At 41.4% G+C, this 23,040-nt stretch overlaps 1 protein-coding gene across 4 annotated transcripts in view; it reads right to left on the bottom strand.

The window, feature by feature from the left end:
- The window catches only part of RASGRP1 (RAS guanyl releasing protein 1 (calcium and DAG-regulated)), a 91,572-nt gene that overhangs the window by 65,781 nt on the left and 2,751 nt on the right, over positions 1-23,040 (bottom strand). For all 4 annotated transcript variants that reach the window (XM_006831784.1, XM_006831785.1, XM_006831786.1 and 1 more), the window contains exon 2: positions 19,875-20,059. In XM_006831784.1, coding sequence (XP_006831847.1) covers positions 19,875-20,059 — 185 coding nt within the window. The remainder of the gene's footprint in view (positions 1-19,874; positions 20,060-23,040) is intronic.

Below are 23,040 nucleotides of genomic sequence, written 5' to 3'. Positions count from 1 at the left end.
GTGAGGATCCTTCAAGATCAAAGGCTGAGTAATTTATTTCTCTACAGTCTCTAGTATCCTGCTGTACATATTATATAGGTGCCATTTTGTAATTTTGAGCACACTATCGTTGCTGAGTGTTAAAGAGTCGGTTCCAACTCACAGAGACACTGTATACGGTTTCCGAGAAGGGGCTGGTGGGTTTGAACAGCTGACATCATGGCTAGCTGTCCAGTGGACTTATCCTACAGCGCCACACCAGGACTCAAGAGGACATTGTTATTGTTGTTAAGTGCTGTTGAATTGGTTGCAACTTACAGCGACCCTGTATAGGGTTTCCGAGAAGCAGTTGGTGGGTTTGAACCGCCGGTCTTGTGGCTCACAGTCTTGTGCTGATTTACAGTATTATACCAGGAGTCCCGAGAGTACATTGTTGTTGTTGTTAAGAGCTGTAGAGTTGGTTCTGCTCCATAATGACTCTGTATATGGTTTCTGAGGAGTGGCTGGTAGGTTTGAACTGCCGACCTTGTGGTTCAAACTGACCTTATGGTCCAATGCATTATCCTGCAGTGCCACACCATTGGGAGGGAAGGGGCTTCAAAAAGTTTGTGAAAAGATGTAATTAAAAGATAATGTAATTTTTCCACGAATTTTTTGAAGTCCTCTCATAAAAGAACAACAGTCCTGGTGTGGTGCTATAGGATGATTAATGCACTGGACCGCAAGGTCCATTTGAGTCACAAGATCAGTGGTTCAAACCCACCAATTGCTCCTTAGAAACCCTATACAGGGTCGCTATGGGTCGGAACTGATGAAATGGCACTTTACAACAACAACAATATAAGGGCAGACTAACTGATACTAATAAACCCAAAACTTTGGCACGCATTATGAGGGAAGGAAAGTCCTTATGGAGGGGAGAAGTGATGAAAGATTTGCAGCTCCAGGATCTGGAGGCTTGCAGGGATGCAGAGGTGAGGGTGGGGAAATTAACATGGTTTGCTTTTTTAAAAAGAAGAGACAAACATAAGGACAAGGAACAAATTTAAGATATAGTTCTTTCCTCCCAAATCTGTGACAATGTGTCTGGCAGTTAGTTTGATTTACACATCTGGCAGAGCAGCCCCTTGATGTACATTAACACCCGATGAGTTTGAGGTCTCCAGATATCTTTTAGGATTCCGAAATTTAGTGTAATTGTACAATGTCCACAAGGGAGAAAAGCTTAGGCTAAACTTCAAAAAGCTTTCCTAGAAATATTTGCATTCAATTTTTCAAACCTTATCTTCAGAAAAACTGGTATTTTCCAAGGTAAGAGACCATGCTTGAAGAAGTTAATAGTCTGAGTTTCTGTGAGATCTAACAGGCCGCCTCAAAGATGTCTTACATTTGTTGAATTCTGCTGAACTCATCAACAACTGCTTGGTTTGCCTGGGGAGTCTTCTCTGAGCAGACATGTGCTCTGGGTGATGCTTTGGACAAGATCACCCCACATGTGTGCTGGAAACACCAATGATGACCCGACTTTCACTTGAGTAACATTTTATAAATATTGTCACGTGCAGCATCTCCCTCGACTGTCACAGCTACATTGTGAGATGGGGGTAGGGACCACAGTTGACCTTTGAGCAACATGGAGTGCCAACCCTCTGCACAGTTGAAAATCTGTGTATAACTTTTAACTTCTCCCAAACTTAAGTACTAGTAGACTATTGGTGACCTTACCAATATCATAAACGTATTTTGAATGCTATACCACACCCACATAAAAGCGGCATCTTCAGTATGAAATAAAAAGATAATTTGCAAAAAAAGTGCAATATTTTCACTCCTTTTGGGGTAGCTGCAGCAACGGCTTCACAAATGTCCTTTTCTTTTTTGTCACTGTGGTCCTTATGCTGAGTTCTTTTATCTTGAAATGGTGGGCAATCACAGCTACAGCCCCTCAATCCATGGTACATATTAAACAATTCAGTTTTTCCTTGTAATGTTATGACTTTTCTCTGCTTCTTGAGAACACTTCCAGCATCACTAGTGGCCCTTCATATGGGTCCCACTGTGTGTTATTCAAGGTTTACAGTACTGCCCTAAACATGAAAGGAGAGCTCACTTTGTACTGTGATGTGCAACTTACTGGAGAGACAGACTGCTCATGTGGAGAGGATTAGTGTCACATGATGTTTAAAAAGAAATCAGAGTATAGGTGGACCTGTGCAGTTCCAATCTGTTTTGTCCTAAGGGTCAACTCTGTATCTATTTTATAGACACCAACAGCTGATATTCAGAATGTCCAGTTGTTCTGATTAGTGTCTTTTCTTCATTAGTCATATAATATTTTGAGTATTAGCCCTGGATAAATAACTGGCTCATAGATTATACTACCAACATGTTGCAGACCTGCGGCTTCTTAGCACAGGTCCAGAGTTGGTTACTTAAAGTGTGGTAAAGAGCCTGGCAGCAAGAGCAGCAGTTCAAACACACCAGTCACTCCATGGAACAAACACAAGGCTTTCTGCTCCTGTAAAGATACACGGCCTCGGAAACCATCTACAGGGTCACTATAAGACAAAACACTGACTCGGTGCCATATAACCACTGCCATCACCACCATTATAGATAACAGGAATCCTTGTGTGGTGCTTTCAGATAAGCACTGGACTGCTAACTGGAAGGTCATCAGCAGCTCCTTGAGTTAGTACAAATTCAGTCCAGTTGGACTGCATTTAACATGACAGATACTGTGAGGCTCAGAGAGAACCAGAATCCTGTCTCAGTGAGCTTTAGAAAACTATAGTGTAGAATACAGTATAGAATATAGTGAGGTCTGCAAGGAAGGTAGACACAAAACTCTAAGGCAGTTCAGAGGAGAAATCTTAAGAGTCAGCTTATTGTTGTTGTTGTTAGGTGTTGTTTGGTACCAACTCATAGTGACCTTATGCACAGCAGAACGAAACACTGCCTGATCCTGGGCCAACCTCACTACTGTTGCCAGGCTTGAGGCCATGGATGCTGCCACTTAGCCAATCCATCTCGTTGGGGGTCGGGCCAGCCTATTAGATCCCACAAAAACTAAGAATATTAGTTGCTTCAATCATGGTTTCTTATCTTTTCGGTCCTGGAAAATATCCGTTTTTCAGAAGATGAGTTTTGGAAAATGGAATCAAAGTATGTCTAGAAAAGCTTTTTAACTTTAAAAGTCTTGGTAGCATTTGAAGTAGGCCTTGAAGGAGAGGTCAGGTTTTGACAGACAAAGATGGAGTGAATAGTTTCAGGGTTTGGAGGTGATAATATTTAAAAGTATATTCATGAAGGACTGTGAAGTCCAGTTTTGTGGAATTAGAGAGTACTAGAAGGCAGAGGATGGAGACCTGGTGTGGCACTGTGGGTTAATGCTTCAAATTGCAAAGCCATTCAAACTGCAAGGTCGGCAGTTCAAGCTCACCAGCTGCTCCTCGGAAAACCTAAACAGGGTCACTATTGATCAGAATTGACTCAACAGCACTTAACAACAACAACAAGTAGGTAGAGAGGAGCCTTGGTGTGGTGCTGTGGGTTAATGCGTTGGACTGCAAAGCCATTTGAACTGAAAGGTCGGAAACCAACTGCTCCTCAAAAACCCTATACAGGGTCGCTATGGGTCGGACCCAACTTGACGGCACTTAACAACAACAGCAAACAACAACAACAACAACAACAAGTAGTTAGAGAGGAGCCCTGGTGGGGTGCCGTGGGTTAATGCGCTGGACCGCAAAGTCGTTTTGAATTGCAGGGTTAGCAGTTCAAGCTTACCAGCCACTCTTCGGAAACCCTACATAGGGTTGCTATGGGTTGGAACCGACGTGATGGTACTTAACAAGAAGACGTAGGTAGAAGGACCCGACTCAATGGCAGTGGGTTTGGTTTTGGTTTTGTAATAGAGGAATACTTGGGCAACACAAATAGTTAAGTGTTCACCTTCTAACTGGTGGTTTAAACCCACCCAGAGGAGCTTTGGAAGAAGAACCTAACAATTTCCTTCTGAAAGGTCGCAGCCATGAAAACTCAGCAGAGCTGTTCTACGCAGCACACGCGGGGTTGTCTTGAGTCAGAACTGATTGAACAGCAACAAACTGTCTTTTTGGTGGGAGAAGACGAATCTGGTCATTCAAACAAGTCATGTGTTTGGCTGCTACCTGACAGACTGGAGGTTGGAGTCAGCCTAGAGGTGCCTCAGAAGGCCTGGTAATCTTCCAAAAACTCAGCCCCTGAAAGCTTTATGTAGAACGGTTTACTCTGACAGACGTGGGGTCACCACGAGGTAGAATTGACTCAGTGGCAACTGTTCCATTTGTTGTAGGAAGAGAGAGGTGTGGGAATGTAGATCAGGGTCAGAGCATGTGGGATCTCACAGAGTAAATCAAAGAGTTGTTTGTATTCAGATCTTTTGGTTAAAACTCTGCAAAACCAGGTGCTCTACAGAAACAGGAGAGTCGCACCCTCTTTCCTGGCATTCTGTTCAAACTACCAGGTTGCGGAGCTCTAAGGGCTTTTCTCAAGGTGAATCATTTCCAAAGAAGCCTGGACTTCAGCTAATCTCATTTCTCATTACATAACTTCCCTTAACCACATGGCCCCCAAATGAAGATCAGAGCGTGTGTGTGTGTGTGTGTGTGTGTGTGTGTACGTGAGCATACAGGTGAGATGCTGTTGCAATGAAGGCATATGCCAAGCTTACAACATGATTGGTTTTGTTGGAACTCTACAATTGCTTGCTATGATTATTTTTCTTCTCTTACCACACCGGCATTAACATCTTAACCCTCAGCTTCCTTCCCTGTCCACATCCTCTCGTGCCTCCTTTAGTCAACCATAGTGGAGGTACATCCATGGTTTTGGGGGCACAGAAGCTGCAGGGCTTTCTAAATCAGCCACATAGGGATGTTGGATCACTCACTTTTGGAATAAGTTCAGATCCCCAAACTTGTAAGAAATCAGCAAGGATGGGGCTAAAAATCAGCAAATCTTTGGCTTCACCTCCTTGGGAAAGGCTTTCCTCACAGTAGGGTATATATCGTTGATTCATCTTTTGTTCCTCATAAGAACTAGCCAGTACATCTACCCTTGGCCAGTCAGGCTCAGTCCAGGGTGGACTGTACAATAGTAGGTAAAATATTTCAATGCTTCTCCCACTTCTGTGTTTTTATCTTGCTACCCCCCACTTTTCCACACTCAAAACCATCTGGTATGTGTGGGAACCATCAAAAGATCCACCTATATTAAGGTGCCAGAGACTTAATATTTTTCAAACTATATTTACATGGTAACAGTCATTCTGAAAGAGGTAACATCATGCAAAGAAAAATTCACAACAGGTAAAATTCAGGATTTTTAGTGGAGGGTTTGATTTAAAAACCTTCAATATATATATTTCAAGTGAGGAGAAATTAGTGACAATACCTACAAGCTAGTTTCAGGGGAAGAATCAAAGATGTTGTGTTTTAGAATGAATATGTCAAGATATATCCAGAAGCAAATAAATACAATAAACCAAACTTAATTAAGACCACCTGGGAAGCTTATAAATAAAAGAAACAGATTTCAAGACCTTATATCTACTGAATCATGATATCCAAAGATGGGACACAGATTCTGTACTTTGAAAAATGCTCTCTGGAGTAAAAAAGGTTAACACGTTCTGCTGCCAATAGAAAGACTGGAGGTTCAATTCCATCCAGAAGTACCTCGGAAGAAAGACCTGGTGATCTACTTTAAAAAAAGTCATTGAAAACCTCTGGAGCACAGTTCTGCTGTGACACATCTGGGGTCTCTAGTAGTTGGAATCAGCTCAGTATCAACGGGTTTTTTAAAAGCTCTCCAGGGATTTGATGATCAGTCAAGTATGATTAGGCTGATTTAGACCAATCAGTTCCTCTAACCCAGTTCATCAGACAGTCACTCCTCCGACTTTAAAAAAAAATTACAGATTAGCCTTGCCTTTAAATAATTAGAATCATACAGTATGTACTTTATTTATATAATTCTTCTTTCGTGAAGCAAAATGCTTTAGTATTTCACTGGACTGTTAAATGCAAATCCTCCAGCCTCCTCTTGGAACTATACAGGGTTGCTATGAGTTGGAACCAACTCAAGGGCAAAAACAACAATATATAAGCGATTCATTCCTCTTTATCGATGAGAAGTAGTCTATATAAAATTTATATAAATATAGCACAATGTATTTATTCTTTTGATGCTGAATGACAATTGAGTTGTTTCCAGTTTTAGGTTTTTATGACTAAACTTTTATTAACATTCTTGTATAAGTCATATTGTGGACATGTTGTGTATTTCTCTTTCATAAACACATAGGAGTGGAATTTGTGGGTCATAGGGCAGATGCATATTTAACATTAGGAATTCCTGGATGGTGCAAACAGTTAAGTGCTCAACTACTAACTGAAAGATTGGCAGTTTGAATCCACCCTTAGAAGGACATGTCTGGCAAGTTGCTTCTGAAAGGTCAGAACCTTAAAACTTAATGAAGCAGTTCTAGTTGGCACACATGGGGTCTCCATGAGTAGAAATCAACTTAACAACAGGTAATAACAATAACATTATATAATAACAATAACTTTATGAGAAACTACCAAATAGTTTTCTAAAGTGGTTTGTACCATTTTACAACCCCAACCAGTACTCTATGAGAGTTCTGGTGGTTCTACATCCTTACCGATAGTTGGTGGTATCAGTCATTTAATTGTAGCTTTTACACGGGGTGTATAGTGGTATCTCATTGTGTTTTGATTAATATTTTCTGATGATGTTGATGACTTTTTATCCTTTTATTTGTATTTATATAATTTTGTTTGTGAAGTATGTATTTATTCAACTGGTTTGTCCATTTTTAATTTGATTGTCTTTTTATTACTACTTCATTGTATTTTCTCTTATTTTGTGGTTTTCCCATTCATCTTCTTAACAGTGTCTTAAGAAGTAGTTTTTATTTCTACGAAGTCCAATTGGCTACATATTTCACTTATGTTCAGTGCTTTCTGTATCCTGGCTAAGCAATCCCTACTCTAAGCAAGCAAAAATATTCTATATTTTCTTCTAGACACTCTACTGTTTTAGCTTTTATATTCAAGTCTCCAATTCATCCCAAGTTATTATTATTTTTTGAAACTTTTTATTGTGAATTGAGTGAAGGTTTGCAGAACAGATCATCACGTTTACACTCAACAAATCCTAGACTTTATTTTATCTCAATGATTGCAATCCCCTCCATGGAACAACACTTCTTCCCTGTGGTTCTGAGTTCCATTCTACCCTCCTTCCAACCCCTTCTGAATTGTATTCTTAAGGTCACTGGGACCAAGCATTCCTTCTTGGTGAGAACTGGAGACAGAGTCCAGATACTACCCACCTTGTTGCTACTAGTATCTTCTAGAAACCAGGTAACACATTAGAAATTGGCTGTGGGGTGACTTGCTGTCTGGCCTGCCTGGGATTGGAGGTATGAGGTGAACCTACTAAGGCTTGTTTGGATTAAATAAATCTGAGACCCATGGTACTCATGAACTGGTGTAAGGAGATGGGAAAGTGAAGAAGCCCTTATGCATGTGACATTAAATAAATGAAAAATTAACAAAAATGATTAATTGCTCATCAGATATAAGGATAGACTCATAAATGATAATGCTGGGACATTTCTCAACTTCTATGTGCCCTGGGTTCCTCTTAAAATGGAGCTGTCCTTGAGGTTACAGAAAAAACCCTAGCTGGTGGTTCAGATATACCAATGAAAGGCAGGTAGACATAGCTCCCTTTCCTCCACCTCCCCAGAAATTCCCACTTTCTAGTTTGAAACTACACCTTTCCCAGATGGTCTCATCCCTCATTGTTTTATTACTACTCTGTTTATTCCATTTCCTCCTTCACTATCAAACTAGCATTCTAAGCCGCTCTTCTCCTCTTAAGACTATGTTCTTTAGTCCTTACTCCCTTTGTCCATTTCAATTAATCACGGTGGCTCCTCCAGTTTAAATGCTATTTTAATAGCATCATCCACTTGAAAATGCTATTAAGAACCCCAGCAATCTCCCTAACCCTTTGGACACTCTCTGGGGGGAAAAAAAGATAATCCAACACCAGTGCCTATCATTGTCATCAACTCTGCTGCAGAAGAATCACAAAACACCACCTAGTAGGAGTTTTGTGTTCTTGCTTGGTATCACCCCTATCTGCTACCCAGATTCACTTAGAAAGCTAACAGTTTCCCTGGTTTATCAAGGTAAAGCTCCTCCTCAACAAAACTCATCTGACTTTGCTTATACATTAAAAAAAAAAAAAAAATTTGCTCGTACCTTAAATTTTAAATTAATGAAAGTCTTTTGTGTTTCCTTCATTTACTACAATTATAATTAATCTTGTTTTGTAATTCGTATTCAGCATTAGAAAGATGACTTTAATTCCTAAATAGCATCATTTTGATGGCCAAACAACTTTCACTTTTACAGCCCATATTTGAAAAGAGTGACAGAACTCTTCTGTTAAATGAATCATGTTTAGGGTAGAACAGCAATCCTGTGTGCTGGCATACCTCCTGATAAATACTTAGCTAAAACACTAGTTGTTTAAACTGTGATTTATGGAAAACAAAGAATTCATTATAGTGAATCTACCATAGAAAAGTTAATGAGATGATACTTAATATTCACTGAAGAGAATCTTGAAAGATACAGCCAAGAATGTTGATAGTACTCTTCTTGCTCTTGGTGACAGAATGAGTGAGTGTAATTTCCTTCTTTTTGGTAATCTGTATTTTCTAAATTTTCTATAAACCAAACCCAACCCACTAACATCGAGTTGATTTCACATCATAGTGACCCTAAAAGGTCCTACATGAGGAATTTCCGCATAGGATTTTCAAGGTTGTAAATCTTTAGAAAAGCAGACTGCCCCACCTTTTGTCCACCGAATGCCTGGTGGGTCCAACTGCTGAACGTTTTGGTTCACAGCTGAGCACTTTAACCACTGTGCCTATGGTGGTGGTTATGAGCCGTGGAGTCGGTTCCAACTCATAGCAACTCTGTATAGGGGTTTCCTATATTGTAATATTTACAGGAGCAGAAAGTCTCATTTTTCTCCCACTGAGCAGCTGGTAGATTCGAACTGATGACTTTGCAGATAGCAGCTCAGCTCGTAAACCATTACACTACCAGAGCTCCTTATGCCTATAGTGAGTATCAATAATTTAAATTTTATTTTCAATTTAAAGGGTAAATAGGAGAGCTGAGTTATAGTTAGATCTTTGTAAATACAAGAATTTATAAAATAGTAGGAATTAAATGAGAAAATATATCGATATTTACATAGACACTGTACTCATAGTAAACATTCAAAATTAGTTATTACTAAAATAATTTAATAAGAACAATATAGATATGTTGTTGTTATTATGTGCCATGGAGTCAGTTCTGACTCATAGCAACCCTGTACAGGGTTTCTGAGGCTGTAAATCTTTACAGGAGCAAAAAGCCTCATCTTTCTCCTGCGGAACAGCTGGTAGTTTCGAACTGCTGTCCCTGAGGTTAGCAACCTGATTCATAATGACTATGCTATCAGAGCTCCTTTGGAATACGGATATATATTTTTAAGCTTAGAATTAGTAAAAGAAAAGAGTAAAGGGAAACAGGATACATTTAATTATATGAACAATTTAAATTTCTATGCATTAAAATCCTAAAATGAAGAGAAAAATAGGGGGGAAATGCTAGCAGTAAATGATATTCAAAGTGTTAGTAACTTTTTTATAAATCTAAAGCATTGGCAAACCTCTATTAATAACAAAAAATTAAGAGGCAGGTGATGGTGGGAAAAAAGTATAAAAAGACAAGTCAAAAAATTGGAAATATAGTTACCAAACAAACCTGTGAAAACCCTCAAGAAATGCTAGGCTATCTACTAATAATACCAATTCCCATGGAGCAGGAAGTGAAGGCAGATGTTGACACAGATGTAATAAGAAATTAATCGAGACAGCATATCATACATGGAGAACAGAAATTCACAAAGTTGAGGTTTGTTTGGTTGCCTTCTAAGGGGTAGTTTAATCGTGCAGCATCTTTAGAGATGACGAATTAAAACAAAACATCCAAATACCTTCAACTCCACAATGAGCATCTCTCAGTTCTAGTTTTTAAGTTCTATGGTCACTTCTTAAGAAAATTGCTCAACCTCTCTGCTATTTGATTTCCTCATCTCTAAATTATACTGCTCCTTTCCACCAAAGAGTACAGGCACAGTTTCTAGAACACAGATTAAAGAAGCAGAGCAGTGGCAAACCCAAACAAAACCAGTCACCATTGATTTGACTGTGACTAATGGCAACCTCATATGTGTCAGAGTAGAATTGTGCTCCATACGGTATTCAATGGCTGGTTTTTCCAAAGTAGATTGGAGAACTCAAACCTCTATAACCTTTAGGTTAACAGCTGACCATGTTAACAACCACTAGCTATGCATTTAACCAGTAATGCTCCAGAGGTGACATGGAAGAGGAAGTCCTGACTAGTAGCATTTGTGATTTCTATGGTGTGAAGATTCTCGCCACAGTCAATGTCAAAACACTAGCATGACCTCACTGATTATGGTGCAGGGAAGAGATGCACAAAAACACACCATGACATCATATTGACACACAGCCATGAATAAACTCAAGAGCATCGATGATAGTAAAATATTACCAAGTCATGAGTTCTGAGTGCTTCTTATCTTTGTTTTTAAATATGCTTTAATAGTAACTCATGTAATTTAAATGAGCCCTGGTAGTGCTGTGGGCTAAGCACTGGGCTGCTAACTGTAAGGTCAGTGGTTCAAACCCACCAGTCACTCCATAGGAGAAAGATTAGGCAGCTTGCTTTTGTAAAGCTTTACAGTCTTGGAAACCCTATTCTGTCTTATATAAGGTCTCCAGGTGTCAGAATTGACTTGATGGCAGTAGGCTTGGTTTGGTTTATAATTTAATTTTTTAAATGATGGCTGTAGGATAAGCACTGGATCACAAGGTCAGTTTGAACCTCAAGGCCGGCGGTTCAAACTCACCAACCGCTCCTCGAAAACCGTATACAAGATCGCTAAGAGTCAGAATTGACTCGTCAGCACTTAACAAGATAGGATACGCCTGGGGTCCTGGTGTGGCGCTGTAGGAGAAGTACTGGATGGCTATTTGCAAGGTTAACAGTCCTAAACCAGACACTCTTAGGAAACTCTATACAGGGTCTCTAGGAGTGGGAACTGATCCCATAGCACTTAACAACAACATTTAACAACCAGCTAGCAAAATTCCTAAAAATGTAGCAATCTGCCCTCAGGAGCTGACACAAGCCAGTCCTGCAAGCCACTGCTGGAAGAAAATGAAACTTTCTTCCTCTCCACTTGTCTCTCTCAATGAAGAAAATAAGACATAAATTTACACTATCCAGTCTTTAGCACATGGCAAAAATATTTGCCTTCTGGTTCGCTGACTTTTGACCCTTAGGACTGACTACATACATAGTTTGTAGGACCAGTGCAAAATGAAAAGGTAGGGTACCCTATTCAAAAGTTACTAAGAATGGCAAGTCGGTAACAGCTATGCATTAACCCAAGTGTGAGGTGCTCTGGGTCTGCACAGTGACATGCCCAAGAAGCTGGTCCAACCTGCATTTGTTCTTTCGCTGTTCCTTCCCTCCCACCCACTGCAGAGTAGCCCCAGTGGATCGTGACCCAAACCCACTGTAAATGCAGACTAAGGCAGGAAGTCTAGTCATTGTAACTGGTCCAGGTGAAAGCCCGGCAGGGTCTAACCTTAGCAGGTGGGGCTGCTTCTTAGATGACCTCTTCAGCCATCTCACAGCCAACCACTGCGATTTCAATGACTGAACAGGCTGAATTTGCTTTCAAACTGATGTTTCCATGCTTATCCTACAGCCATAACTTCCATGTCAACCTATTGCCTTGAAAAATCTGTTGGAAAGTGGCTCTTTGGGGGATGGACTCAGGGAAGCACCTCTTTAGTTTCTGCCCAACTATATGCCTCTACTTGGAGTCCTGGTGTGGCGCTGTGGGCTAATGCGTCAGGTTGCAAAGTCATTTGAACTGCAAGGTCGGTGGTTCAAGCTCATCAGATGCTCCTTGGAAATCCTATACAGGGTCACTATGGGTCAGAATAGACTCGATGACACTTCACAACAACAAGCCTCTACTTAAGGAGCTCTGGTAGCATAGTGGTTACGAGTCCAGCTGCTAACCTCAAGGTCAGCAGTTTGAAAATACCAACCTTTCCGCGGAAGAAAGATGAGGCTTTCTGTTCCTGTAAAGATTTACAGCCTTGGAAACCCAATGCAGTGTTGCTATGAGTTGGAACCAACTCCACGGTAGACCACCACTACCACCAAGCCTCTACTTACAGGCCCCAGACTCATGGGAAATGCTTACGTTAGAGAGCAAGCCCCTCCAGCACTGTAGGAAACTGCTTTGAGCGTGGTTTCAAGAAGGACGAGTTGACCAGGATTAACAAACACCCATATTCTGTTTATTTTCATGGCCCAAGGATTGGCGTGCTATAAATTCTAAAGGGTGTTTTCTGCAGTTGCGAAGGGATAGAAATGCAGGAAAACCTGATTGAACTGGTCCCAGGCAGGGCCTCTCTCTAATTAGATCTGGCTGGATTGCTTCAGAGATCCCCAAGAGGCCTACTTCACCATGAGTTTTGCTCATCAGGAGGCTGAAAACCTATTTGTTCTATTGCTTCTCCAGAAGATGTGTTCCTTGCACATTTTCCAGGTTCTCCTAAAAAGCCTGAAAAGTGCTCAGGGATGTTTGAAAAGCACGTACATTACAGGATAGGATTTCTGAAAGTCAGTCCATGGGCCACTTCCATCCAAACCATAGTAATTGCCTGCTGAACAAACATCTCAGGGGCTGACCCTCGGGCAGGAACCTGAATGGTTACCACACTCCCTTGGTGATTATTCCTCATGATAACATGAGTCTCAGAGAGAAAGTGACCAGTTTAGATCTCAGTCTCTCCCACCAATAAGCTAAGATCACCTTTCATGGTTTTTCAACCTCCCTGAGCTTCAATCTCCTATTAGTTAAAAACAAATAAATAAAAAAGGTAAGCAAGAGTTCAACCCTTGTCAGGTCAGTCTGTGTGTGTGTGCTGTCTGCCATGGCAGGTCCGTGGATACATTTATGGAATGAAAATGCTCAGAATTCCTGAGACGCTAACTTACGCATATGCATTTTTATGGCTGCCTCTGTCCTCTGCTCTAGAGAGAAGCCTACTAAAGGACCCACCACAAAGATGAGGAGAGTGAAGGGATTTCGTGCCTCCCCTGGCTATACTCAGGGCTGGCAGTCACTATATAACTCATGCTCCTGACAGGGCAGCCTTGCCAGCCTCAGACACTGGGTGAGGCCTGTGAAGAGGTTCCATGGCATAAACAGCTTCCCAATCATATAATCCTAATTCACTCCCCAGGGCTAAGAATAGTCATGCTTCTGAGATGCTCTGATGCCTAGAAGCCTTAGGACACCGGTGTTCTGAGAGCTGTCCTGTCTATTTGAAACCTTGCTGTGACTACCAGGGACTGTGGGTTCACAGAGGAGGCTCTGGGACAGCTTCGGTCGCCTTCACAAAGGGTCTGTTGTCAGCACTTGTCTAAGCTTTGGAGCCCCTTCCTGACCCTATGCTTGGCTTCGATTCCTGGAGTTGCTCATTCTTGGGTCTGAGTGCCCATCAATGACCATGGCCCTTAAATTCTTGAGCTCCTGTTGCCTGTGGGCGCCCTGCTTTACTGCACAGACTGCGAAGTTAGTGATGAGAACAACTCAGGGTTCCATTTCACATGGAGGAAACTGGGTCCCAGCAAGTGTATGTTTGCTGCCTTTGTCTCTAATTTAAAAAAAAAAAAAATAGGTGTGATGTTTTAGTCTTTTTAAGGTTCAGCTCTATAAAATGCATTTAACATCCAACTGCTCCATAGTGGAGGAAACATACAGACTGAGGTGTTACTAATTGGGAAACCTGCCCACTATGGGTGACCCGGCTGCTTTTTTTCAGTACTGGCGGGGTAGCTTCCAACATCATAGCAACAAGCAAATCACCACAGTATGACAAACTGACTAGTGAGAAAGCATGATAATCTAATTCCAAAAATTAGCCAATGAAAACCATATGGGCGACAACACGGTATTGTCTGATCCAGGGTTAGAAGACTACAGCAGGACAACCATGGACTCAAACACACTAACAACCATGATTATAAATAAGGAGGAGGATGGGGCACTGATATTTTATTCTGTCATCATAAATCACACTGACTTGATGGCAACTAACAACAAAAACTAGTTTGGGGCTTTTTGGATAGAATTGTACAAAATACACAGTAATCAAAATTTTGCTTAGGAAATAACATTAGAAAGAGATCTAGTAGATAGATGAGGTCCAATCAATGTTTCTTAAATTGGATGGAGTTTCATTTCCAGCTTGGGGGAGAACAGGCCTGCAGGATGGTGGTCACCAGGTACATACCTATTCTGTGTGGTGTGCAGGTCTTTCTTGGATGTGGGAGGCCTGTCCTAGGAAAAAGACCCAAGCTTGTCCACCTCAAGGGATAAATGTGAGCATGGTTTTTTTTTTTTTGTTTGTTTGTTTAGACTGGGGGTACGAGGTAAGTGATTTCAATTCTTAGAGACTCGATTTGTGTTCTCCTTTAATCAACAGGGATAATACCTGAACTGCCTGTTGCACAGAAACACCAGTGAGCATGCTAGGCTGCTAACCAAAATGCTGGAGGTTCAAGTCCACCCAAAGTCACCTTAAAATAAATGCCTTGTGACAAATCTACTTAAAAAAAAATCCAGCACTGAAAACCTTATAAAGCATGGTTTTACTCTGACACACATAAGGTTGCCATGAATAGGAAGAGACTCCACAGAAGCTGGTTTGCCTATTTCATAGGGCTGGCTTTGAGAATAAAGGAAAACCAATACGTATGGAGCACTGAGGGAGAAGAAAGAACACTCCGCAAACATAAGCCACTAGGAAGGGGGTTTCCCTTTACACTGCCATGACAAAGATGCACAATTTTTTCTCTCATCTCACCACAAGGCCGGGGGTATTTGCTGAGGGGTCCCTTTGAGGGACAAGTTTTCAGCTGTCTTTAGGATGCTGCGGGAATGTGTCTTACATTCAGAGGAGATAAGAAAAGAGTTTTGTGAATTTGGAATTGGGCCTGAATGCTGGAAGCTCTCTTTCAAAGTGAAACATTTTTAAAAGCCTAGCTAATCTCATAGTCTTTTCTACCTCTGAAACAGATGGTGTGATTCACATACATTTGACATAAATGTGCCAGGTTGTGATGCCTTTTCTCATTAGGTTCAACTGGAGAGTGTTTTAACTAACAATAGGAATGTAAAGCATGACCTTGGATTAAAACAGAAGGCGGGAATGGGTTGTTTTACGGATACAGCAGAGAACTATGACTTAAGGCTCCAAATTTCTAATTAGAGATCATAACCTGGTAGATGAGACATTGGGAGCCTCACTAAAGGTCTTCAAGAGTACCCTTAATTTGTAAGTGCTGGTCGTCCAACATTTAAGCCATTATAATAAGTTTGAATAGAGTGTGGGTGGTAATTAATGGTTAATAAAGGAGCTCTGGTAGCATAGTGGTTATGAATCAGGCTGTGAACCTCAAGGTCGGCAATTTGGAACTACCAGCTGCTCTGCAGGAGAAAGATGAGGCTTTCTGCTCCCATACAGATTTACAGCCTCAGATACCCTGTTCAGGGTCGCTATGAGTTGGAACCGACCTGATGGCACTTAACAACAGCAACAAGGTAAAGAGGGAGTCCTGGTATGGTACTGTAGGATAAGCACTTGACTGTGAGGTTTATTGGAACCTCCAGTCTCTCCTCGGAAACCCTATACAAGGTCATTATGAGTTGGAACTGACTTGACAGCATTTAACTAGAACAATGGAACGGAGCTAGCCCTAAGTACACACTGCCTAGGAGTCCTGGTGTGGTGCTGTAGGATAAAGCACCAGACCACAGGTCGGCTTAAACCACAAGATCAGTGGTTCAAACCCACCAGCCGCTCCTGGGAAACCCTATACTGCAGAGGTAAAGAATGTCCGGCCCATGGGCCACTTAAGGCCCTTGAAATCCTTTGGTCTGGCCCTGCCAAGGCAACTGCAGTTCCAGCCATCATATTGTTGTGAAGTGCCATCGAGTTGGTTCCTACCCATAGTGACCCTGTTTAGGGTTTCCGAGGAGCAGCTGGTGAGCTTGAACTGCCGACCTTGCAGTTCAAACGGCTTTGCAGTCTGGCGCATTAACCCACTGCGCCACACCAGGACTCCCCACTGCACCACATATTAGGGGTGAATTAATTTGACCAAATATAGCAGGCTTATTTTTAAGTTGATAACTTTGTATGGCCTTGAATGATGCTATACATTTTGGCAGAATAAAAAAGGTTTCCCACCCTTATTATATAAGGTCCATATGAGTCCGAACTGACTCGATGACACTTAACAACAGACACTTTCTAGTGCCCAGAAAGACTATTCCATAGACACAGTTCCAAAATGCAAATCCCGTCATTTCTAAAACATCTGTCAGTTGCTTTTTCCTTTAGTTAGCCATTTGCCCTCTTCAAAACCATTTAACAGAAATTCTGAGATGATGAAAATATTTTCTATTTGTTTGCCCAATGGTAGCAGAACTTAGTTAGTGAGCACTTGGAATGTGGCTAGCTAAAAGGCTGAGGATCTGAGTTTTCATTAATTTTAATGTATGCTAAATGTGAATGGCCACACATAGCTATGTGGCTGCCAACAGGATAGAACAACTCTATCCAACTGGGCTTCCTAAAGCATCAGCATGAGGATGACGGTGAGAGGGTAATAGAAACTATGTGCATTCACCAGTCTTTATGTCTAAAATAGGATTATTATTTTTCTAAGTTGGTGGGAAGAGTAGCCAGAACCAGCATAGAAAACAAATGATTACAAAAAAGAGAGAAAAACGGAAAAACAATAAAAGAGACACTTCTATACTATTTGCCTTTCTTTTTTTAAAAACAAGTATTAAAATCAGAAAACCTCTACACTCATTAACAAAAGCTGAGCGAGATTGCTTTATGATAAAGCAAAACTTCTCTATCCAAACCAAGAAAATCACCAGTTAGGTGAAACTGAAGCTCCCGTTTGCACTATTCTCAGATCTCCATAAGGAGACTCACAGATGCACCTGTATGTATTTGGTGTGGAATTGGCTTTGTCACCAGGCCAGCTGCTGATCTCAGCTTCCCCCTTCTCTCTGCCTCATTATGTCTACACCACTCCGCAGTAGATACATGAACAGATAACCAAAGAACAGGAAGCAAACCAATCACAGATGAAAGGTGCTGCCTGCCTTTCACTCCCTCCAGATACACAACATTCTCTTTCTTTGCCCCTTCATGTAAATTCTGTGGCTGGACATTGCAGCACACAAGGCACAGACCCCTGAGATCTTACTTGCTGCCTTCCCACAACATTGCCAGGGCTCAAGAGGAAGTTCACCACATCGGGGCTGTTCTCCTCAATCTGTGTTCTTAACCCTGAAGCACACTTACTCAAAGTCTCCATGCTACATGGAACATATTCTTCCTACATGCCTTCATTGGTTATTACCCTGTGTTGAGTCTGAGTCTGTCTGTCCTGAACAGCACATTTTTGGGGTGTTGTGAGTTGTAATGGTACAGGGATTTAGTCACTGTCATTCTCCTTGGGTACCACCTAGCACAGTGTCAGGTGCAATCTGGAGCTTAACCAATGCATCTTCATAATGAAAAAGAGATGATTTGACTCAATGGGATTTTTAATTACTTTTGGATTTTAAGGCACTTTTTTTGACTCAACATACTCCTGAAAACAATGTCATTTCCTCTTGTAGAATTTGTTGAGGGGTATGGATTGGGCTTTGTTGTTTTGGGAAAGGACTTCAGAATTAATTGGCCATGGATCTTTGACTACTTGAAGGTTAAGAGAACACTCTTGAACCAGTCTGTAGTTACATGATTGGTATGGGAAGAAGAAACATACCACAACAAATAAGCAAATGGTCCCAGGTTTCTCCACAGTGAGATGGTAGGAGAATACAAGTCTTTATTATTTAAATATTCATACTACCCTGAAAAAGACCAGTAAAGATGAGAGGGCTTCAAAAAGTTTGTGGAAAATTGCACTATTTTTTAATTCCATTTCCCATGAACTTTTTGAAGCCCCCTTGTATGACAACTGAAACTCTGGGAAAAACTTTGCAGCCTTCTGAAGTTGGGAAGTGGGTGAAAGCAAAGCACATGATGACTAGATTGGCCTCGCCTCCTATCTACTGGTCTCCTAAGTAGATAGGAGGTAAGTTTGAAATAGAAAAACTTTGATTCTGCTCCCAAACTTATCCTAAACAGAAACATTAAACTGCAAAATGAATCAATGGAAATGTAATTAAATTGCAGTGCTAAATTAGTAATAATTAAAAAGCTCCCTTCCCCCTCAAGTTTAAAAAGTCTACAGCCATACCTTAAGGCAGTAGGTCTCAAAGTGTGGTGCTCAGAGGAGTAGCAGCATTACCTGTAGCTTGTTAGAAATGCAAATTCTTGGGCCCTCTCCTAGATCTACTAAATTTGAAACTCCAGGAGTGGGGCCCAGCAGTCTGTGTGATAAAACTTCCTCCATGTGGCTTTGATGCACTGAAGTTGGAGCACCACTGCTTTAAACCAACATTGAAATAGGTGAGACTATTCTTTGCAATGAGGACTAAATGAGTCAAGCCTTTCTCAGTTCTAGAATTAAGGACTGACCCAGCACTGAAGACATCCAGCCAATAATCTCTGGTTCTGTGTTCCAAGTAGTCTCCATCTTGTACTACCCGGGGTGTGACCAAGCCTCCCCTGCACTCCCCAGGAGACTCCTGAGGCTGAGGTGGGCTGGTGTGACTGAGCTACATGCATTCATCTGCTTCACAGTGGGAGACAGAGCAATATAAAACAAAGCAATGCAGGATCTCTGGAAACCTTTGCATGTGCCCATCAATATACATTCTTTTTCTGGAGGGGAACAGATACTTAGTACTTTGCAATCACTATTTCACAAATAATGATCTGAAGAAAGGCAGTGTGTGGCTATCTGTGTGTGTGTATGTATATGCATACGCACAAATGCACACACACATATAGAGCAGGTAATTGTTGCATTAAGCAGTGCAGCCTTAATGGTGAGTCCTGGTGCAAACACAGTGCAGCGTGTGAAGTCAGTGCATGCGTCTGTACACTCACCTCTCATACCCCTTGTTCTGAGTCACAGTACTGATCAGCCATTTCCTTCTAGTCCCTAACACTCTGGCTTTACTCCGTCCTTACCTATTCTACCAGACCAGATTGTAAGGAGAATTATTAAGATGTTAGTTATCCAAACAAATCAAAACTTTTCATATTTCTATCTGATAATGACATTTGCTCATATAAAATAGGCTTTAGGTACCCTAAGAACACAAGGGCAGAAACATGTCAAAGCATCAGATGCCCAGTATCAATTTATGACATTTGGTATCATGAGAAACTTCCAGCCTAAGAAAGATGGGAACCAAACTCTCCTCAGTAACTTTTCTCCCTTTAAACTGTACCTCTCATCACGACCTATTACACCCACATAGTCATGTGCCATAGGCACTGCAGACTGTCTCTAACATTTCAAAGACTCTTTCAAAAGGTATTTTTAAAGCCAAAAATACAATCTAGGTTGCTATTCTATAAAGCACTTTTTAAGGGAGAACAAAATAATATAGCAATTTTTATGCATGTGGGCAGTTAGCCAACTCACCAAAAGACTGAATACAGTTGTCAATGAGATCATCCAGGCTGGCTCCTTTGGCTAAATGTCCCAGAGACACCATCATTCGGAACTGGGTGACCTGGGCCAGGCTGGGCTGGGAAGGGAGGGGGCTGCTGGCTGGCTTCGCTTCTAGTCTTGGTTTAGGGGCAGGTCTGCAGCCATGGGCAGGTTTCCTGTGGAAAGAGAGAAGGCAGAGTGTAAGCAGAACAGCCAGGGGATGAGCAAGCTGCCAGCTTGGAGCTCTACAGGCAGATTGGAGAGGAAAGGAGTAGAGATAAGACAATTAATCCCGAGAGTTGGGCTGATAGAAGACATAACCCTCCCATTTGGCAAATGTACTAAACGGACTGGTTGGCAGTTAAAGAAACATCTCCCCAGCAAATAATGACGCATGATTTCAGGGTTTCAACTCGGGATCTTTATCCCGGGGTTAGGATTGCTCTGTCCTGCTGTGTCCTAGTTCCCGAAGGAGAGAAGAAGAGGCAAGACTGTATCTTGGCAGCTGCTAGCTCCTAGTAATAATTTTTCATTTTAACTTGTAGGCCACTGACTTGGATTTTCAGAATCATTTAAGTTGGTCTTGTCTTGAGCTAACTGAGTTCATCTTGCACAATATAAGATGGTGCAGAATGCCAGGCAGCCTTAGACACAATGTCCTTAGAGACATTGCAGGAGAAATCAAAGACTGAGAACCTGTTTGCAGGATGTGACTGGTTATAGTGGTGGTAGTTAGATTTCATGCCAGCCTTGGCTTTCTCGAAAATTTTGGTTGGTTTTAAGATCTGAATTTTCCTTGTGGATAACTCGGGAAATCACTCAGGATCGTTCTGTCAAGTCCTCACCAATTGAAAAACAAAACAGAACTTAAGAAAGCTTAGTTTCAGAACTAAATTGTGAAAGGACAAGACTGGATCTGGAAATGCCTTAGAAATCCAACAGGTCACTTTTGTCTAATCAGTTAGCTTTAGTGGTGACTTCACCAGCACTGGGCAAATTATTTGAAATATGACATGCTTGAGACAAAGCATTTTATTTTCCTCTCAATTAGAAACAACTGACATGCGCACACACACATGCATATAGCTATAATATTTTAAGGTTTAATAGCCCTGAGTATTATTGCCTCTTTGAATATATTGTTAATCTTCCTCTCCCAAAATCTGGTTTTGATCATTTTGTTGTTTACTAACAAAAATGAGAGATGGCAAAGAAAAAAAAAACAAAACAAAAAACAGCTCAGATCTTTACTGACTAAATTGTATGATAAACACATGATGACATCAATTAATAAGTATAAGGAGCTCTGGTAGCGTAGTGGTTACGAATCGGGCTGCGAACCTTAAGGTCAGCGGTTCGAAACTACCAGCCGCTCCGTGGGAGAAAGATGAGGCTTTCTACTCCCGTAAAGATTTACACCCTCGGAAACCCTGTACAGGGTCGCTATGGGTCAGAACTGACTCGATGGCACTTAACAACAACAACAACAACTTATAGAAAGATGAGGCTTTCTGCTCTCGTAAAGATTTACAGCCTCGGAAACCCTGTACAGGGTCTCCATGGGTCGGAACAGACACGATGGTACTTAACAACAACAACAACTTATTCAATAAGTGCTTGTTCTATGAGAAAGAAGATATTGTGATAGGCCAGGTGTGACCATATAGTAAGATAGTCTACATGAAGATACTTTGTAAACTATGAAATGTAATCTTTAGAACTGTCTTTCTGCCAAAATTTATAACACCATTTGAGGACCATACAAAATGATCAACTTAAAAATTAACCTGCTTATTTGGTCAAACATTTATTTAACTATTCCCCAATGTGATGGCTGGAGTCCTTGTATGGTGCTGTGGGTTAATGCGCCAGACTGCAAAGCTGTTTGAATTGTAAGGTCAGTGGTTCAAGCTCACCAGCTGCTCCTCAGAAACCCTATACAGGGTCGCTATGGACCGGAACCAACTCAATGGCACTTCACAACAATAACAATAATGTGATAGCCAAGTCCTGGTGTGGTCTGTGGGTCAATGCGCTGGACTGAAAGGTCATTTGAACTGCAAGGTCACCAGCTACTCCTTGGAAACCGTATACAGGGTGATTATGGGTCAGAACCGACTTGGTGCCACTTAACAACAACAATGTGATGGCTGGAACTGCAGTTAGCTTGGTAGGGCCAGATCAAATGATTTCAAGGGTGGCTGGACATTCCTCATTCCTTGCTTCAGATTAAGATTTTGTTGTTGATATAGAAAAGAGATCTGGCAATTACTTAATATAAAAATCTAGTTGGAGAATCAGACTTAGACCATGAAAAGATAACTATATAGACTCGTAATCAAATGTCCTGTGCTTGTCAATGGTAAGAAGTATGGTGGCTGGCAGAGCAGGGAGAACTCAGTTGCAGCTGCCATGTCTGGGAAGGCTTCTCTGACAAGATGCAGTGTCACCTAGAAAGGGCTAAAGAAGAACTTAGATAAAAAATAAGATGCAGAAGTACATATAGATTTTGGGAAACCAGCAAATAGAAGACAGGAGATTTACCTAAGGGGTACTCAGTACCCAGCCAGACTCATGGAGGGGATAGCCTTTAGGGTCTGTTTCACACTAGCTCCAGGGGGCTGGCTTGGAAAGCCTCTCTGGGATCTGTTCTGACCTAGAGTGGGTCCAAGGATCCAGTCAACAACTGGCCACTGGGGCATCTGCTGATCCAAGTTTATGGGCCGATGCTGCTCAGGATTCCTGGCAGATCAACTGGTGGTACAGAGCTCAATCAAGCTTCTAGCTATTATGAATTCTGTGCAGGCCCTGTGCTAGTACCAGGACCAGACCAGTAACTGAAAACAGGAGACACTGATAATGATCACCATGAATTGAGTGATTACAATATGGTAGCCACTGTGTTGGAGAGCCACATGGCCTTTAAAAGTTTACAACCCAGAAAGATGTTATCTCCATGCTGTGATGCAACTGAGATGAACTGGCTTAACCACGGTTGTATAACTTGCTGGTAACAGTTGTGGGATTTATATTTGGTAAGTTTCTGACTTTATTTAAGACTCATACTTACTATGCCTGGATCTGTGTACTATTCATAATATCACACCTAGAAAGCAGTCCCAAATAGCAAAGTTGAAAAGGTCAATTTAAAAAAAAA

Source organism: Chrysochloris asiatica, unplaced genomic scaffold (assembly GCF_000296735.1).
Source record: "Chrysochloris asiatica unplaced genomic scaffold, ChrAsi1.0 scaffold00004, whole genome shotgun sequence".
Classification (NCBI taxonomy): domain Eukaryota; kingdom Metazoa; phylum Chordata; class Mammalia; order Afrosoricida; family Chrysochloridae; genus Chrysochloris; species Chrysochloris asiatica.
The sequence above is the reverse complement of the archived record's forward strand: the minus strand, read 5'-3'. Positions and strand labels throughout refer to the sequence as shown.